The following is a 20,762-nucleotide window of genomic DNA, read 5'->3' on the forward strand; positions in this document are numbered from 1 at the left end:
TAGATATATTAATGAGTTATAACTCAAATGACATAGTCTTTCTATACTCCCCTAAAAAGTTACAGATTTAAATCTTCTTATTTTTGATAAAAAAGACTAGCAACATAGATATAAAGTCTCTGTATAAATAAATTTTTATAATAAAATAATAACTTATAATAATTAAGCATGAGTTGAAATGGAGGTGATGAAACTTATAAAAAGTTCAACTTGCTATACACTAGTTGTCTTTGATAAGCTTGATGAGCACTCACCAGTCACGACTATATATCTAGTCACTATTGTTGATTACTTTTAATTTGTCATTAGTATGTAGTAAAATTTTGCAACTCATATTTGACTATTATATTCTAAACACTTTTAACATATTGTAAATAACTTTTAACATTTTTTAATCTTTTAGGATTGTGTAAAAAATATTATATAAGTTGTAAATTCTCAAATTTTTTGACAATTTGATAATGTGCGGAGTCTTTTAGGTTTTTGTTCTTTAATCCAATTTGACAACTTATCTTATGATTATTCATAATGATTCTAATAATATGGAGGTAGGTAGTGGATACAAAGTTGATTTATTTTATCCAACAAAAATTATCTCTAATTAATTAGAATTAGATTTTTGAGATTTTGGATGATCGATACGAGATGGACGGCTAAATCTCGATCTCTATACTTTGGATGAACAAAAAAAAAGGTCGATGGTTTAAGAATTATTGTCCAGTAGCAATTATACATGCATGCATGTTCCATGATGGCGTTAAGGATGTTTATGTTGTCATATACATTATATAAACCAGTTCAATTAACTCGGAAAATACTTTAATATACAAGACTACACTATTTGCATTTGATGACTAGTTTAGTTTTATTAAATAATGTATAGCAGTAAAAATTAACTAACTCGGAATGAAATCTTTGAACACAATGTCATTTTACACTAACAACTGTAAAATCTCTATCTATTGAGTGATTGGTGTAGTAGGTGAATGTTACACACCAGTAAAATATTGTAACTATATGTTGTGGGCAACAAAATTTGATGATAATGATTAGAAGAGTGATACAAAAGAGGTGGGTCTCCAATAGCCTTTTTTGGCAAAGAGCACTCCTTCTTGGTCTTTGGATAAAGTTACTTCCCAATGCAGAGATTTTAACAAACTTTCCACTTCGCTAATGGCGTTGGATTCATCACGGACAACCAAGCTACCTCCTGGTCTCACTATTCTATCAACTTCTACTATTACAGGAGCAAGTTTGCACCTGGACAACCCAAAATATCATAACATAAAAGAGTGACTCAATTTCTATGAAATTTTAAAATGCTGATAAATTTAAGGTGAAAATTCATGTGTGGTCGTCTTCACGTAAAGTTGATTGTTAAGAGTAGTTAGATGATTTGACTGATTTGACTAAATTTTTATCTAATGACTCTCAGCTATCAACTTCATGTAAAGTGGACTGCACCTGAGTTTTCACCTAAATTTAATTATAAATTAATGAAATTAGTTTTGTATTCAAAAAATATGGTTTTTATGTGATAAAAATATGCAAATAATAATTTTATTCATGTATAGATTTGTCAATATTCTAAATTTTAACAATTTTTTGTCTTTTATAAATAAAAAATAGGGTTTAGAGTTTAATTTTTTATCAACCTTCTAAACTTTTATAGATATAAATAATAGTTTACTTGAAGTTGTCATATTATTGCTTTCATGGATCCTATGCTGCAAACAAAAATTTAATTTTGATCAAATGCTATTACTGTATTTTATGCATAATTGTATACTATATGCAACTGAAATAAGATTGAAAGAAAAGAAAACAATTAGATCAAAGAACAAAGTGTATGTGGCTTTTTTTTAAATAAAATTAGTTTTTTTTAGAAGAGTGATTTAACAAAAAATGCTGCATACGATAGATGTGATTTAATAGTTTGGTATAGGAAGAGAGATTTAATAGAAAACGCCATCTAAAATGTAATTTTTTTACACAACACTAAGTTTCAAATATCATATGTTTGTAACCTAATTTAGGGTCTCATAATTTTGTATCAAATACTCAATTTGATTTAATTGTAGTATATGCTTCTTGTTTACTTGAAATATTGTTACTATAAATTGATGTATTTGGTGAACATAAATGGATACCTATTCTTTAGCTTTGAGAAGAGCTGATCTGCATGTAGAAGATCATAAGTTCTTGGATAGGTGCTAAAGGATTCACACCAATCATGATAAATTCCAATTAGACCACGCTCATAGATAATAGGAAGTGTGTCCGGAGAATCAATGTTCACCACATTGAACACCCAAAGTTGAAGATCCCTTAGAGCTGCAGCAAATCTACAAAAAAAATTGAACATTAATAACTACCCCAGAATGCTCTCGCCAATAGCACTGGAATAATAGCGGGTATAGAGAATAAAAAATATTAACATAAATCTAAAAAGAGTCGTATTTTACATTACAAAATTCTATCTAGACAGTCCAAATTAATAATTATATTAGTGGCTGTTTTCACGGATCTTAAGATCATACGGAAACAATCCAATCGTTATTCTAAGATTTTTTTTTTGGCTTTGATTATTAATTATATCTAGACAGATCTAAAAGAGTCATACTTTACATAATTCTATCTAGACAGTCTAATTTAATAATTATATTAGTGGTTGTTTTCACGGATTCAATCCGTGATTTTAAGATCATACGGAGACAACTCAACCGTTATTCTAAGATTCTTTTTCGACTTTGATTATTAATTATATCTAGACAGATCTAAAAAGAGTTGTACTTTACAGGATTCTATCTAGACGGTCTAACTTAATAATTATATTAGTGACTGTTTTAATAGATTGAATCCGTAATCTTAAGATCACATGGAGACAACTCAACCACTATTGTAAGATTCTTTTTCGGCTTTGATTATTAATTATATCTAGACAGATCTAAAAAGAGTTATACTTTATAGGTTTCTATCTAGACAATCTAACTTAATAATTATATTAATAACTGTTTTTACAGATTGAATCTGTGATATTAAGATCACACGGAGACAACTCAACCGTTATTCCAAGACTTTTCTTCGGCTTTGATTATTAATTAATGCAGTTTAATTAAGTATAATAAATAAAGATGTAGGTACCCGCCATAAACAGCTCGCATGTCCATGACATTTCTGATATTAGACCAACTAACACCATTATTGCTAAGCTCGTCTATAACATCTTTCCAACGTTGATCTTCTTCTACAAAATCTTGAGGAAGTGGTTTTCCGAAGATCCCTACTTGAGAGTCGCTTAACCAGTATGGAGCTTTATGTAGCCTTTCCGGCCATGCTTCAGGCCATTCGGCTCCTCTCTCACTCTTCTCGCCTGGCAACTTGTGAAGGCATGCTTGTAGTGGTACGTACCTGTAATATTAATATTTCAGAAAACTTTTTATTTATAAAATAAAAATAATAATATAGAAAATTGTGATATTAATTTTAACAATATATCTTTTAAGTATTATTAAAGTGTTATAGTCAATATAAAAATCCTTAGCATGCAATTAGAAATTTCGAAAATTACCAGGCAGCATTTGGGTCATCATCATCTTTGCACATAGGAGGTTCATTTTCTTCCCTTTGCTCATAGCATTCGTTGGACACAGGTTTTCGGAAGAAAGCAGCACCAACTTGGTTCAATGTATCATTTTTTATGGTCACCAGCTCCCAGCACATGGCTTTCGTTAGAGCAGACATTTCTACAAGAAAATAACAAGCCGTAATTAAGTCCCTATAATAGAAATGAGAAAGAGAATTAAGGAGGTTTGTTATCGTACGCTTCCATATTTCAACATCTTCTTTGAGCGTCTGGTAGACAGGAGTAGCAGACCAAACAAAGAAACCCCCTGGCCTCAAAACGCGGTTCAATTCCAAAAGCAGCAAGCCACCTAAATGATTTATGTATGTAAATTGTGATAAATATAAATATAAATGATATGCAAGAAGAGATATATGGTATGTTTGTGAAACACGTTGGAGAGGATAAAAGTGCGTTCTAATGTTTTGAACGTTATTCTTTGATGTTTGACAACTTTTCTTCTCTAAACGCCAAGGTGATTCTACATTCCAAAAATTCGTTCACTAGAAGTAAGAAATTATAGTAAGAAAAAAGAGTACCATCTTCATGCCAAGGTACACGACAACGTGCACAATGGACAAGATCAAAGACGCGACCAGGGAATTGGAGCCTTTGGGTACCCATGACAGCTGATAAGGCTGGTATCCCTCTCTCAAGGGCGAATTGCACTTGTGCTTCATGCTCATCTTTCGGTGCAAATGACATTGCAATTACATCTCTTTCAAATAGATATCCTCCAAAACTACCCACCCCACACCCAACATCCAATATCACCCTTGTGTGTTTTCCCCATCCAATCCCGGCTTCCGCCTGCAATGCAAATCACCAATTACCCACTTCTTAATATAATTACTATATGGAAAAGTCTAGAGGGCTAGCAATTTTATTAAATTTTGTCCATTATGTAACTAGTAAAGAAAAGTGAGCTATTGTATAAAATCTCACACCAATCTCATACCATTAAAGTCATCATTGATAGCTATTTGATGGCTACAAATCACAAAAATTACTGACCCCTAACACGCCTCTTACTACATTATCTTACAACAAAGAAACCATCCTAATTGTACCTTTTGAAGAAAATCAATGTAGTGGAGAGCTCCATGAATAAACTGGGTGCCACCTCCTGGAAATGTCAAGAATTCACCCGTTAACTTCACCCAATTCTGGTGCCCCTTCACCTCTGCCAGCTTTGTGTGTGGTATATTATGGTACCATATCTATTTTAACATGAAAAACTGAAATTAGAAAATTAAATCTCATTATCATCATATGTTAATCTAACAATGGCGTCACCTTATCTCTGCTGCTAGGCCATGGTATGTGTTCTTTGTAACCGTTTGGAAGTGGAACTAAGCAAGTAGGTGCATCCTCAGGGCAATGGCGTTCCCTATGCTCATAGTGTTTCCTATGTGAATACTTGAGATACTTTTCATTATCCAAACACGGTATAAAATCAAATCCTGCAGTTACATTGCATAGATGCCACTCCAAATCATTGTTATTATCATCATCACCCTTTGCTTCCTCCTTCTTTGACGCTTTCTTTCTTTTCTTCTCTGCTTCCTCTGCACTATCGTCGTTTTCCCCTTTATCCTCTCTCAACTGCTTCTCATTCTCTTGTTCGTCATTACCTAACGAGCTTTGTTCTTGGCTCTCGCCTCCACCGCTATCCACATTATTATTCTGAGACTCCATAGTTTGTTCTTGATTTTCTTCATCCTTCTGGCTTGCTTTAATCTGGTTGTTGTTATCATTGTCTGATGAACCATTTTCGTTTGACTCTGATAATGCTTCGCTCTGAGTTGATGATAACAGGGCGCCATCATCAGAATTGTTATTGTCTGATGAACCATTTTCGTTTGATTCAGATTCTTCGCTTTTTGTTATGCCGTCAGATGAATCATCTTGGTTGTTGTTAACGGTTTGATCGGATGATTCGTCTGAGTTGTCATTGTTGTTGTTGTTGGTGTTAGTTACGGATTCAAGGAGTTCTTCTTCGGTGTTATCAATGGCGGTGTGGGTGGTTATGGTTGCGCGTTTAGGTGATGAGACCATAGAGTTGGAAGCTACCATCCATACACCGAAGACACATAGTGCAACGAAGACTAGTGTTGTAACGGTTGAAGTGTAAGATGTTGATGATGGCCTCTTATTGCCACGTCCCTTCGAAAATGCTGGCGCCATTGATGTTGAGCTCAAACCTTTCCTTGTTGTTTGAAGGAAGAAGGAAGGGTAGGCAGAAACAAAGAAAGAGAAAAATTCAGTTTGTGTGTGCGTGAGAGAGAGTGTGTGTTAGTTTTCAGAGAGATTTTAGTGGTATTTGCGGTGGAAAATGCAGGAAAATAGTTTGTGTTTGTGGAAGTATGAGTGATCCAGAGGAGTAGGAGTAGGAAATTTGTTGAGACAGTTTGGGGTTCTATATTAGTGGGGGAGACAACAAAAATGAATAACACGGGTGCACTTATAGGATATGTCAGCCGCTAAAAAATTTAGATATGAAAGTGAGATGAGTGATATATTTTAAGGTGAAAATTCAGGTGAAGTGCACTTTTGTGAAGTTGATATCTGAGAGAGTCGTTAGATGATTTGATTGATTTGACTAAATTTTTGATTAATTTGACTAAATTTTCATCCAACGACTCTTAAGTATCAACTTCAAATAAAGTCAACTTTACTTGAATTTTCACCATATTTTAATATTGTAATTTTTGTTTTTTTTTTAAATGATAGGATGTATATAAATTCGACTCTTTGATTTGTGTTTAAAAAATTTTAAAAATTTGGAGTACATAAATCCGATTGTGTACTCTAATTTTTTTATTTTTTAAATATAAATTGAAGGGTCTGATTTGTGTATAAAAAAATCGAACTATCTTATTTTTATACTTCTTACAAATTGAACAGTCTAATTTTAGTTTTAGCTTCTGACACACCTATACACCCTATAACTACCGTCTTACAACATTCTCCCTTTCATATCTAAATTAAAAAGTATATGTCAGTTTGATTTATTTAATTTACTTTCATTTGATTGGCTGCCACATCTGTTAGAAGTGAGACTTATTTAGTAAATATACTAAAATCAGTTATTAAAATTAATTATTAGTATAAACAAAAATATTATGAGTATATCAAAATTAATCAGTAAAATCAACTACTCATATATTTGTGTATAAATGTATGTGTGATTTAATTTATTTTTTATGTGTATTTATATTCTAATATGTATTTTATACTAATGGCTAATTTTGATGGCTGATTTTAGCATACACATAATATAATTTTTTAGTATAAAATATATGTTAAAATATAAAATATATATTAAAAATAAGTTAATAAATACATGTATTTATACACAAATATATAATAACTAATTTTAGTGATTAATTTCAGCGTATAAATTAATATTTTTACTCGTAATTACATTACGAAAACATAAATCTATTAAAACTTCGTAATTTTGTCCTGACATTATAGATTATGACACAAAAAATTTCTAGAATCAAATTGTTTTTACAAAAAGATTCGTAGGAGATAAAAATTACTGTTGGAAGACCACGATCTCTGTAGGTAAAAACCAAATAATAAGATTTTTAGTTATTATTTTCATGTGAAAGAATTTAATTTATTACTAATAATTGATTTTAATATTCGTTATACAAAATTTGAAACAATTTAACTTCTATATTTTTGGTTAGGTGTTAAGTCTGTTACACAAATAGAAATAATTAATTTTTATGTTTGTTATTTAAAAATAATATTTTTTCTCTATGTATATAAAAATATAATTAAATATTAGTATAAAAATCGTATTGATAATTATAAAATTAATTCAAAATCAATTTTTTTATAAAGAATTGAATCTTGATTTTAACTTTTAATCATAACATTAGTATTCTCTCTAAATTATATTTAATAAATATTTGAAAGAAGAGAAATAAAAATATAGATTAAAAAGATAAGCAGTAAAAATTTAAAATTAAATAAAAAATTTAAAAAATATGTTTATAATAATATTTTTTTATTTTAATTATATTATTTTATTAATTTTATTTTTTTGTAAAACACAAAGATAGAAAAAGAGAAAAAAGAGAAAGAAAAAAGGCCATGGATTCCTTACTCCTATTTTTATGTAGGAGTATGATTAACCATCATTAAAATAATTATAAAATATATCCCATTTTTTTGTTTGAGAAAAAATTAATAATTAGACATTGATCTCTCTAATTTTTGTTATTTACACTTTTTTCCTTTTCCTTTTAGTTTCAGTTTCTCATAAGAGAAGCATGTCTGCTAGGATTTTTCATCCAATTTCAATCACTGCCATTCTCTCATCCTCTTCCTCTACCGTATCTCTCGTTCGCCTATCCTCGCCACCGCAACACGCCTCAGACGCCGCCACGTCCTACTTCCGCCGTCGCGCAACCTGCTTCGGCCACCGCCGTGCAAGACTCTGCCTCAATGCTTGGAGGTTAGTTAATCATTATGCCTTTTCAATTCATCATTTTGTATATTTTTTTCTTTGTTCTTCGCACTATTACTTCTTCAATCTCTTTGACCCTCTCTCTGACTTTGACCTCCACACACACGCACTTTCTATGTTGTAAATGGTTAACACATGTTGTGTTTGTTGTTGGTGGTGGTAACGGTGGTGTTTCTCATGTCAACTCTCTCTATTTTCTACTATATTTATTAGTTTTCGGTATTTTATTGGCTTATTCATATGGTAGTTGTAACCTCGGCAGAGTAACATGGAACAAAAATCATGTTTCATTCGGTGAGTGTTCAACAAGAACATGGTCTTGTCCATGATTTTGTATCCCATATTGGTTGATTTGCCTTTGATTCCAGGTTCTTCACCTTTGCTATGATAATTACGCTTTAGCTTTATCAAATTACTTGCACTTCAATGTCACAAAGCAAAGTGTGTATTCTGCTGCTTCTCTTAGCTTGAAACTTGGAGACAGAGGATATTCAAATTTGAATTTCAGGAAGTTTTTTAATGATTTCAACACAACTATTAGGTTTCACACTCAGAAATTGTCAATTGAATTTTATTCTCCCAGCCTTGATTCTGGGAATAATAGTGATGATATTACTGTACTACTCATTAGTTAGGAAGAATGTTATTGCCATGAAAATGAAATAAAATTGAGTGTAAAAATCAATCAAATTTGAACTTTGAGCACGAGGGTTTCAAATCCTTGTTGAACCACTCCTTTTTCAACGTCAAAATCTCAACTAGCAAAGTAGATGATTGAATCAAAGAATTTTACCTTTATAACAATAACGAATGTATGTCTATATACATTTGTATCTTACTAAGTAAGTATATCTGCATAGGGAATAACCAACGAAGAAGCTCGTTGTACGGCTCCTCTCAATCGCCATATATTATAGCAATAACTCTCTACTTTGCAATCCAAACCTTTCTATAGGACGCTTTATAACCGAAGTGATTCTCCACATCTCCTTACAGAACTCTGATGCTGATTATTGGATCTGCTTTGACCATTGTGAAAATGTGTTGAGCAATCACCTTTGAATTAAACCTACAATGTTCTTGGCCCATGGATGTTTGCATGCAAGTACGAGGACCATTGTATCTCCTAACCTCCCATTTTTCTTCCTTTTGGCGAGATGATATGCGTATGCTCCAAGAATAATTGAACCCGAAATGGATACACTGTACATCATACCTCTTAACTGTCAACATGACTTCTTCCTTGTTCTCAAATTTTTGTCCAATCTTGAACTCATTTCTTGGATCCTCTTCGAGGCCTCCCTGGGTAAACGACCAATCCAAAGTCATTGCATGAAGATTCAACCTGGAGAAGTGATCTGACCGGTCATATGGTCGAGAAATGGCAAGCTGTGTCAGAGCGATTTATGTGTCACTATAGTAGTTCATCTCTTCTTCCTCGTCATCATCATCAGGAATTTCTGTTGGTTCATCATTAGCATCGTCTCTGTCATCGGGGTTAACTTCATACTGATCCATTATCGGATCCCTGATAGCAGAACTCTCATGACTTTCAACATTATCTTCCCTCATGTCAGCATTACCAAGTTCAACGTTTGAGCCCTCTTGACTACCTTCAGGTGGCATATTTAGATCGACCATCATCCTTATAATATTTTATCTAACAGCTCCACTTAACAGACTATTATCGACAGTATCCACAGATAATCTTCGTCCACCCAACTCAATAAAGAACACGAATAATTCTAACAGATGAACATTTGTCCATTGGTTGTGCCACGCACTTATAAGACGTACATCCTCGTCGTCACGTAACCGATACCTAAATTAAAACAACAGAAATATTTCTCAAAACTGTGGTCTAATAAACATAATAACAACAGAGCCAAGGCAACTATGACATACATTTTATAAAATAAATTGTCATCTACTTCGGTCAGATATCTGTAGTAAATTATTTTCACTCTTTTCGTCTATTGCTGCCCGACGGAATGCAATATCAAATCCTTCAACGCTATTAGACTGTTAACTTCCAATGTCATGTACGTAATTATCGGTTGTCCATACTTAAAATTAAAATAATAGAACCTTTTTCATCATACACTATTTCACCATCATAATGAATGAATAAGAATGGATTCATTGACAATGTAGAGAAAAAATACCAAGATGAGAACCAAAGAGGAGAATGAAATTGTGGTTTTGAGAACTGTTCTCCAGCAGCCATACTTTTATTTTAGAAACTCCACTCAAAGTTTGCTGGGGTGCAGCGAACTTCATATAAATTATGAAGTTTACCTGGATCAGTCGAACTTTATATAAGTTATAGAGTTTGCCGGGGGTACAACGAACTTGTCCTAAATTCAAAAATAAATTTGTATATGCAAATTTAAAGTTAGAATAACAAGTTTAAAAAATAATTATTTTTTAATTTATTTTAAAAAAATCATAATTAAATGCACATGTGAAATTATATTTAAAATACTAGTGGGGACAAGTTATAACATAGATCCGTCAATGTTAAAATGGTATATTTTTATTAATTTTAAAGATATAACTAATATAATTAGAATCTCAAAAATAATTTTAGTATACAATACTAATATTACATATTACTTTAGGATTTAACTCTAATTTTCACTTATAGAAAAGGAATTTCAACCCGTTCCTCTCCCTTTTTTTGGTGTCTGTTTCTCCCTATTTTATTTAAAATTAACAAAATGGTCAACCACATTAAATAAAAAACAAAATACTTTTTTGAAAAATGATTAATGACATAAATTTATTATTTTACTAACATTTTTATCCATAATAATATTATGAGAATATCAATCTTTTAAAATTATGTCAATTTTATTCTGACATTATAAATTATGACATAAACATTTATAAAATTAAATTACTTTTACAAAAATATCGTAGAAGATAAAAGTGTTCGTCACCTAATAAGACCAGGATCTCTGTAGATAAAAAAAGTCAAATAATAAAATTTTTAGTTATTATTTTCATGTGAAATAGTTTAATTTTTTTACTAATAATTAATTTTAACATTCCTTATCTAAAATATGGAAGAATTTAATGTGTATACTTTCACATTTGATTAAGTGCATGTTAAGGATGTTAGTTGCACAAAAAAAAAATTATACTTGCTATTTAAAAAAAATATTTTTTTCTCTCTATGTATATAAAATTATAGTTAGATATTAGCATAAAAAAATTTATATTGATAGTTATAAAATTAACTCAAAATTAATTTTTTTAAATAACTTAATGTTGATTCAAAATTTTAATTACAACATTAGTATTATCTCTAAATTATATATAATAAATATTTGAAGGAAGAGAAGTGAAATTAAAATATAAATTAGAAAAATAAGCAATAAAAGTTTAAAACAAAATATATATATATATATATAATAATCATTTTTTTATTTGAATTATATTATTTTATTAATTTTATTTTTTGTAGAATAGAAAAGTAGAGAAAAAAGAAAATGAAAGAAAAGAGTGGATGAAGGAATGAGATAAATAGAAAAAGGGAGAGAGAATAGGGGAAAACTTTTAAGTTTTGGAAAAAAAAGATTTTATTTTAATTGCAATGAAAAAGTAATACGTGACACATTTTAATTATAAAATTAATAATAAATAATAGATTTTATTAGAATAAAATGTTTTGTGAATATCCTACGAAAAAATTTATAATTGCAAGTAATATAATCGATGTATTTACTTCTACCAAACAAAAAAAAAATTGTAATTAAAGAGAATTTTATTAAATCATTTTAATTTTCATTCATTTGAAACTTTTATATTTGAAAATAAGTTGTCTAAATTGTTAAAATTTATGAAAGATGAAATATGAGTATGACAACAAATTAAATAATATAAGATAATCAAAATATTATATCAATAAAAAATGTTTGATAAACAAAAAAATTAGTTAAAATTAACTCAATTTTATCTTATTTAATATTTATAAATTATTACAATAATTAATGAATATTGAATAAGTAAGATAAATTTTAATTATTTTTTTATCTCCATAACATTACTGTTATAAGTTAAAAATAGGTTTAATTATTCTTTAATTCCTATAGTTTTTTCAACTTTTTAGTTAAGTTCTTACAATTTAAAGTTTATAATTGAATCCTTAACCTTATATTAAATTAAAAATTATAATTATATTTTTATTAGTTGTTATTTTTTTATAGAAATAACACAATAATAATACTAGAATATTTATTTGTGTTTAGAATAGATTCTATAATTTATTCTACATCAAATACAAAATGAATATTTTTTTACAAAAAAAATTCTATGAAGTTCAAAGACTCACATTGTTTTATACTAGAATGTTGAGAAATCTAAACAACTCATTTAAAAAAAAAATCTAGTAACCTATCCTAATTATGAATTAGTTTAAAATGTTATCAAATAAACACAAACTATGTATGAGAATAGATTCTTTTACTAAGAGAATCGATTCTTCTACTAAAAGATGCTGGTTTTAATAAAATAGTATGAAATTTTTTTTTATCTATTATGATTTAACCCAAAATATAGCCCTATCCAAATCGATCATTTTGCCCTTGCTTTAATCTATTCAAAAAAATATCTTTACTGTGTGTGAACACCATATTTAGTCCCAAGATACAATAAGAAATAAAAAACTAGAAAAGGATAACAAAAAGAAAAAGGTTATTTGAAAGAGTAAAAAAAATAATTTCCTTTAGTCCGTTGCTAGAAAAAAAAATTCAAATATGTTTGTCTTAAAAGAAAGAAATAAATAAATGATCTCAAAACAAAATAAAATGGGAAACTTTTGCTAAAATACATATCCCCTTTTTCATAAATTCGGTATAAAATCAGGGGTATTAATTATGCAGATTTATTTCAATATTTAATTCAAAATGTGATCTTCAAGGCTACGTTTATTTTTTAGAACAGAACAAGACAAGATACTGAAAATAAGATACAAAGAACAGAGATACAAAATTTTGTGTTCTTATCTTCTATTTGATGATAAACTAGAATAAATTATAAAATATAATTTATTCTCATTTTTTATTTAAAAAATTTGAGACAAAAAATATATAATAAAAAATATAATTATAAAAAATTAATAAAAATAATAAAAGAAAAAAATAAAAAATAAGTTGTATTTCTTTTTAGTGTCTTCGTATCTTTCCTATCAGGATGGATACAAAATATATTAATTCAATATTTCTAGACACATTGTTTTTGTCTATATCTCATCTGTTCAAATACGATTTTGTATCTCTATATCCTTATCTCAATGTCTTGTCTTTATAAACAATCCTAGCCCAAGAGCTCTATATAAAGCCCATAGTCCAAAAGAACAAAACACCAAAGAGTGAATTCACGAACAAATCAGTATAGAAAACACACTATTATTTTCTCTCAATTTCAATATTTTTCTCTTTGTTCTGTGAGGTGAGGATGGATATACCTCACTTAATTACCTTTTTCTTCTCTTTTCCCTAATCTCTTGACTCTTCTAGTTTGAGATTGAAATCATCCGAGATTAAATAGCATAACTTCAGTCATGTTTATACTTCCATTCATTTCTATTTTTTACTTGATCTCTTCTTTATTTTCATTTTCATTTTCATTTATCTTTAATTTGTTTATTTCTTTAATTTGTTTATTCCTTGTATTTATTTCTTTAATTTGTTTCAATACAAACTTTTTTAATTTGTAATATAAACATATGGGTACAAGTTAGCTAAATTCAGATAATTAATTTCATATTTTGATTCTAATATAAAATGAACCGTTTTAATAACATCATAATAAAACCATAAGCGATTAATTTAATTTTGATCAAAGTTTTGAAAACTGAATAGATATCAAACTAGTAAAAATTGTATCGATTTGACTACTTTTTTTTTTTATCTTTTGACATGTTCATTGCTAACCGATTTTTATCCTTAACTAAACTGATTCTTTGACAGGTTTCTGATTCTTAGTTCGGTTTCCAGAACACTGATTTTGATATTTTTTTTCTACATTTAATGCATTCCAGAAAATTTGTAACACTGTTGAGGTTTTTCCTGTGGTTCTACAAATTAAAAGGTGTTTCCAAATCGATGCAACCGAAAGAAATGGTTAACTTTAATTTGGGGAAATAATAGTTGTACTTTTTTTATTCTAGGATGTAAAAAAAAGTTAAAAGGTTTTTTTTAAACAATAATTATAAGTGTGTTCTTTTTGTACATTGAATTATTTTCTTTACAGAGGTATGTAGGGGCCGGACCCGGTGACAGTTTTTTAAAAAACTCATTAATTATCTAACATAATCTTTATTTAATTTATTCAAAAGAATAAATGATGTTATTTAACTTAAGTCAACTCAAATTAATTTAAATAGAACTATTAATATGTGAAGGTTAATTCTGAGTAAAGTCCAATTAATTTTGATCAACTTTAACAAATTAAAAAAAAATAAAATAATAAAAATGGCTATCATTCTAAGATTCAATTTGGGTAAATAACTTAATTAAGTTCCTTTTAAAAAAATAGCTTAAATAATAAATGATTATATTAAAAATAGCTTATAAATAAGTTATTATGTATTTAGATTTTTAGTTCTAAAAGTACTTATTTTATAAAAATGTGATAAAAAGTAGTAATATTATGAGAGAAGTCATTTTTTTAATTTCTCTATAAATTCCTAGATAATTTTTTAAAAAGCCGTAATTTAGTTTTAAAAATTGCACCAAACATAAATACTACTACTTTTTATAAATAAAAAGTTCAAAAAAATTATTTTTAAAATTTTCCAAACTGACCCTAAATATCCCTAACTTCTTGTTGTAAGTTTTAAAATTTCATTTTTCATTTAATACTTAATACCATAAGAGTTATTTGAAAAATCTACATTCTTCATATATAGGACGTACACAACACAGAAGAAGATATGGCAAAGATTTCAATCATATTTACCTTTGTAGTGGTCATGCTCAGTCTAATGGCTACCAATAATGGTAATTAAATTTATTTTATTTTTCATCCAATGTTTTTTTATTTTTCAATACATATTTTTAACTAGATTGAATTTATATATAAACAGGATTTGGTGTTCTCTCAAGCAGAGTAACAAGTGAGACAGAGTCATCAAAATCAAAGAGATGCCACAATGATTATGAGTGCTACCGTATTCTACCTAGCTGTGGAGGACTTCCTCATTGCAACGAGGGTCAATGCATGTGTATATACAAATAATAATAATGTTTAAACATACAAGACATTATTATTATGAGCAAATAAAATGTTTAATCATTGCAAATGCTTAATTAAATAAGACAAGCATGCTCAAGATGTACAATTGTACACTGCTGCTTGTGCTCTATCATATTTTTGTACTATCAATAAACCTAATAAGCAATGGTTAATTCTCAATAAATTTAATTTGATGGAAATGCTTGAAATTTAATAATTTATAACCGCTTGCACTACAATTATTTGGCTTTCGGCATCAACATCAACCGTATAATACATTAATGCTAAAAATTTTAGAATTTAATTTTGATATATTATTATTAGTATAAAATTATTTTGCACGTGTATCTAATTACATAACACCACATTAGTAAAAATAAGACATAAGTACATTTTTTGTCTCTAAGGTAAAGGCAAAAAAAAATTTCGTCTTTAATATTTTTTACATACAAAATCATCTTTAAGGTCTAAAACTAAGCTTTTTTTTTTAAAGGAAACAAGCTCAACACATTGAAGGGCATCATCCTCCAGCTCTCAAAATGCTCCTTTATGGATTTTGGGATGTTCCATGCACGACCCATGTAACTATACCATGCGCACCACACCTGCCAAACATACTCACACATAAGAAACAAATATTGTACGGTTTCAATTTTCTTATTACACATAACACAGACATTATTACATCGTTCAATGATGCCCAAACGACTCAGTCGATCCTTTGTCTTAACTCAACCTACAAGCACAAATCAAGTAAATAACTCTACTCGAGAGGACACTAGTTCTTTTCAGATTCTATTTGTGAACTTATAGTTAAGGATATATTCTGTTACCGTCTGTACCTGCATAACCTGCACAAATAATTTAGTAGTATAAACGCATTCCTTATCAAATTTTCACACCACTCTATTTGTACGCCTTCTATCAATCTCACATCTTGCAAGATATCTAAAAGATGGTTCAAGCTGTCCGTCTCCCATTGGGGAAGTTCCTTCTTCCACTGAAAGTTTCATACCCACTCTATCCCATCCCAAAACCCACAGTCCCCAATCACAGATCCTTTGTTATTTGAAATCAAGTAGAGCCTCGAAAAGAAGTCTTTCAGCTTTCCCGACTGTAACCATGTATCTTCCCAAAATCTAGGTAATCTGCCATCACCTACTTCCATAGCCAGTCTGTCAATCATCTTTTGTCTGACATGCTGCTCCTTTATTTGCAAGTGACAAATATCTCTCCACGGGCCTTTTTTTGCCGGTATAGCTTGAGTAGACAGTAGCTGCCAGTATTCATATTATTGCAGGAGCACACAACCTTCTTCCACAATGGGCAATCCTCCTTAGAAAATCTCCACCACCACTTAAACATAGAGCAGTATTGCGAATCATCGCATCTCCCACACCTAGCCCTCCTAGTTTCTTCGGTGCCTGTATAAACTCCCACTTTACAAGAGCTAGCCCAGAGCTTCCATCATCCTTCCCCCAAAAGAACCTCCTTTGCAGTGAAATTAGTTTTTTTGCCACTATAGTCGGCATTTTATACAAACTCAAATAGTAAGTAGGCAGACTATTTATCACTGATTTGATAAGGACCAACTTACCTACTTTGCTAAGCACCTTTGCTTTTCACAAACTAAGTTTCTCCTCTACTTTATCTATTACTAGCTTCCATGTTTTAACTAGCCTCAGGTTTGCTCCTAACTCAATGCCAGGTACTTCACTGGTAGTCTCGTCGCCTGGCACCCTAATAATTGGCACATCCGACCAATCCACTCCTGGCTACAATTTACCGGTATCAAACTGGACTTGTCAAAGTTAATACTCAGTCTGGATATCACATCAAAGAACCTCAAAAGTCTCTTGTAATTTCTCACTGTCTCCTCCTCCGGCGAACAGAACAATATAGTGTCATCAGCAAACTGCAAGTGTGATAACTTTATATTATCTCTACCGACTAATAGAGGGACAATTCTCCTATTCCTTACCGCCTCTCCAAACATCTTGTTCAAAACATTTGCAACCAGCACGAATAGAAAAGGTGATAACGGGACGCCTTGCCTAAGTCCGCTTTCCATCTTAAATGGTTTTTAGGGTGTCCAGTTGACCAGTATGAAAATAGATGTTGATCTAATGCACTCTATGATCCATGCCCTCCATCTTCTACCGAATCCTATCTTTTCTAGTACGATATCAACGAAGTTCCATTTAATTCTGTCATAGGCTTTCTGGGAGTCCAGTTTAATGATTGTTGATGCCTTCTTCATTTTTAGCCATTGTACAGTCTCGCATGCTATTAGCTCTCCATCATGTATTTGCCTTTCTTTGACAAAAGCACTATGTGATTTCCCAACTAACCCTGGCATTACCCTCCTCATCCTTCTTGTCAAAACTTTTGATATAACCTTGTAGACGCACCCAACCATATTGATCGGTCTAAGATCCTTTATCTCTTTTGCTCCTACAAACTTCTGGGTCAGCGCCACCCAAGTAACATTGGATTCTGCTGGTAACCTCTCTGTCTTAAAGAAGCTCAACACAGCTTTAGTAAATTCCACTCCAATCTCCTCCCAGTATCTTTTTATAAAGTTCATCTTATATCTATCACTCTCTGGCGCCTTAAATGATTCACAGTCTCAGACTTCATCCTTTACTTCCTCAACCAACGGTAACACCTCTAGTGCTTGCGCTTCCTCCAACTCTAACCGATTTACTAGGCCTTCCCAAAAACTAATAGTCGGCAAGGCTTCCTGGTGGTATAGGTTTTTGTAGAAGTCTCTAATGGCCACCTTGATCCTTGCATAATTCCTTACTAACATTTCATTTATCACTAAAGAGTCGATCTGGTTGTTCCTTCTTCTTGCTGATGCAACATTGTGGAAGTACTTAGTATTCCTGTTCATTTCCTTGGCATGCATAGACCTAGACATTTGCTTTCAGTGTATATCTTGTCTCGTATACCATACCTCACAACATCTTACTAGCGCCTTCCTTCTTGCTTCTATTGTCCCATCATGTATACCATTGCTAACCATATCGTCCACTTTCTTGATCTCGTCCTCAAACTTTTGTATCTTCTCGGGAATGTTCATAAAGTATTGCTTGTGCCATCTACTCAAAAGTTTGGACAGTGCTTTCAATTTGTATAGAAACTGTATCTCGCCCAGCCCCCTCCATTTTTCCTTCACCATCCTCAGAAAATCTTCGTGTGTGAACCACAAGTCTAAGCTGCGGAAAGGTTTCGGCCCTGAACTATTTTTCTATCTTCCACTATCAAAGGACAGTGATCTAATAAGCCTCTCGGTCCTCCTCTTAGGCGAGTGTCCGGGTATTCATCTAGCCACTCCAAGTCAACCAGAATTCTATCAATGAGACTGCAGGACTGACCTCTAAACCATATATACATGCGATCATTAAGCGCCAAGTCTACCAACTCCATATCGTTGATCTAGGCTCTAAAATTTTCAGCAAAAGCTGGCAGGCTGGTCGCCCCTTTCCTTTTCTCAATGGGCACAATTTCATTGAAATCACCCATATAACAAAAGGTGGTTTGACACAAACCTGTAATACAGCTTAATTCCTCCCACATTAAGAGCTTGTCATCTCTCACATGTGGCCCGTATACCAAACAAATCGCACAGTAAAAATTATCTTTAGTCATCACTCCTTCTACACATAGCCACCTATCTCCTTTATAGGAATTCAACAATTTAAATACAGATTCATCCCATATTAATAGAAGACCTCCTGAGGCACCAACAGAGTTAACACACTCCCAACTAACGCTATTATTTCCCCAAATCCCAACTACATCATATTTGTTCATCACCATCTCTTTTTTTGTTTCTATCAAACCCAACATTTCTATCCTGAACTTATTTTTGAAGTTTTTTTTTTATCATATTCAATTTGGTAGTCCCTCCCAACCCCTTAACATTCCAAGAGCTTAAAATCATTTATAAATTTTATTACACATCTGATTACGTGTTTTTGGCCGACTTCTTCTGATTTTCTCCTTTTGCTTCGATTGTCTTCGTTTCAAAGCTATTGCTTCATTCTGTTCCTGAAGGATGGCCATGATGTCCTCCTCATCACTACATGGTACTACTCCTGACTCTATCACTAATTTCCAAGCATCCTTATTCTCTGTCATTTTCTCTTCCCATTGCCGACTTTGATTATTCTTGTGCGTCATTGAACCTTTGTGCATAGCCACTTTGGGGCAGGTCTCTTCTATTACATAGTTGTCATGTTCATTTTCTTTCCATTTCCCATATCCTTCACCCAACTCCACCACCAATGTCTCCCCTGCCTTGGACTTCCTGCAGTTTGAATCGTCAGACACCTATTCCTCTTCTTGAAGGTCAGTGTTTGCTGTTTTGGCTAAACCTTCATATTGTCTTTGTACCCCTGCACTCATTCTTTTTACAACAATATTAAAACTAAGCTTTAAAATTGTTCTTTTTACTTCAATATTAAAATTTTGGATCAAATTATAACAAATAATATAAAATTAAAAAAAAAGAAAAAAAGAGTATTTCTGCTCCTCTGAAGGGGAAGAGAAGAAAAAGAAGGGGGAAAGAAAGAAGAAGAAAAAGTTATATACGTTCCATCTCTGTTTCCATTTTTGCCGCCACCTTCCTATGATTTTAAAACCAAATTAAATCTTAAGGACAATTTTGTATGCAAAAAAAAAAAAGTTGGGGACGAAAAAAAATTTCGGTCTATATCTTAGGAATCAAAATCATACTTAACCTTAAAATAACTATTTTGTTTACATTAATTGTATGAATAGTCATTTAAGAGAATGGTTATAATTATACTACTATGTAAAACGTTTTACACTATCAATATATCAAAATTAAACTCATATTCATATAGAATATAATCAAATTTTATAAATAATAATATAATGAAATTGATGCATACTAATAATCAAATTTCACAAATAATATAATCAAAATATAAATAAAAGTAAAAGATCATAGTGGTCGCGGATTTTTAAGTTCATAAAAAGTTTGATTATTATGTCACTTTGAAAAAGTACGAAGATTTCACCATGAAAATTTTGACTATGCTACAGTGAAACTCAAAGGTTTAAATTTGGTAATAATGTAGGTGTTCTTTCAGGATATTTACATTTCTTGGTAATGTTGTTTGCACATATATAATTGTCTTAATAAAGTTTAAGTCTAACATTTGAATTATATATACAGTAAACATCTAATGAATGCATAAACTTCAAACCTATTACAAATTAAATGTCTTAGAGCCAAAGTTGCATTATAAGTCCACAATGAACAACGTTAATTTCTTTGGGTAATATCATTGTAATTCAATGCATAATCATCAGTAGACTATCAAATTTAAAATTGAGGTTTTGAAATTAAGTTTGGAAGTGAACAATCCGAGTCGA

General features: G+C 30.8%; 1 protein-coding gene and 1 long non-coding RNA gene across 2 annotated transcripts; one reads left to right on the top strand and one right to left on the bottom strand.

The window, feature by feature from the left end:
- Positions 1–1,049: 1,049 nt before the first annotated feature.
- On the bottom strand, positions 1,050–5,812 carry LOC107486537 (probable methyltransferase PMT27). The gene is made up of 8 exons (XM_052258858.1): positions 4,922–5,812; positions 4,696–4,845; positions 4,165–4,435; positions 3,825–3,935; positions 3,572–3,746; positions 3,145–3,411; positions 2,139–2,345; positions 1,050–1,260 (listed from the first exon to the last, which is right to left on the bottom strand). Exons 1-8 carry the CDS (start codon positions 5,810–5,812, stop codon positions 1,050–1,052), a joined length of 2,283 nt encoding a protein of 760 aa, XP_052114818.1.
- A 9,118-nt stretch (positions 5,813–14,930) lies between these two features.
- LOC107489216 (uncharacterized) lies at positions 14,931–15,553 on the top strand. The gene is made up of 2 exons (XR_001592139.3): positions 14,931–15,118; positions 15,205–15,553. It is a non-coding gene; the product is annotated as an uncharacterized LOC107489216 (long non-coding RNA).
- The last annotated feature ends 5,209 nt before the right edge of the window (positions 15,554–20,762 follow it).

This window comes from Arachis duranensis, chromosome 1 (assembly GCF_000817695.3).
Source record: "Arachis duranensis cultivar V14167 chromosome 1, aradu.V14167.gnm2.J7QH, whole genome shotgun sequence".
Taxonomy (NCBI): Eukaryota; Viridiplantae; Streptophyta; class Magnoliopsida; order Fabales; family Fabaceae; genus Arachis; species Arachis duranensis.

Bases quoted from the DNA above. Each gene is read 5' to 3' on its own strand.
- LOC107486537 (XM_052258858.1), bottom strand. From the start codon at position 5,812: ATGGCGCCAGCATTTTCGAAGGGACGTGGCAATAAGAGGCCATCATCA. The intron at 3,936-4,164 runs GTACTCTTTTTT...TAAATCATTTAG, and splicing joins TGTACCTTGGCATGAAGATG to GTGGCTTGCTGCTTTTGGAA. The intron at 1,261-2,138 runs GTTCACCAAATA...TGGGTTGTCCAG, and splicing joins AAGAATAGGTATCCATTTAT to GTGCAAACTTGCTCCTGTAA.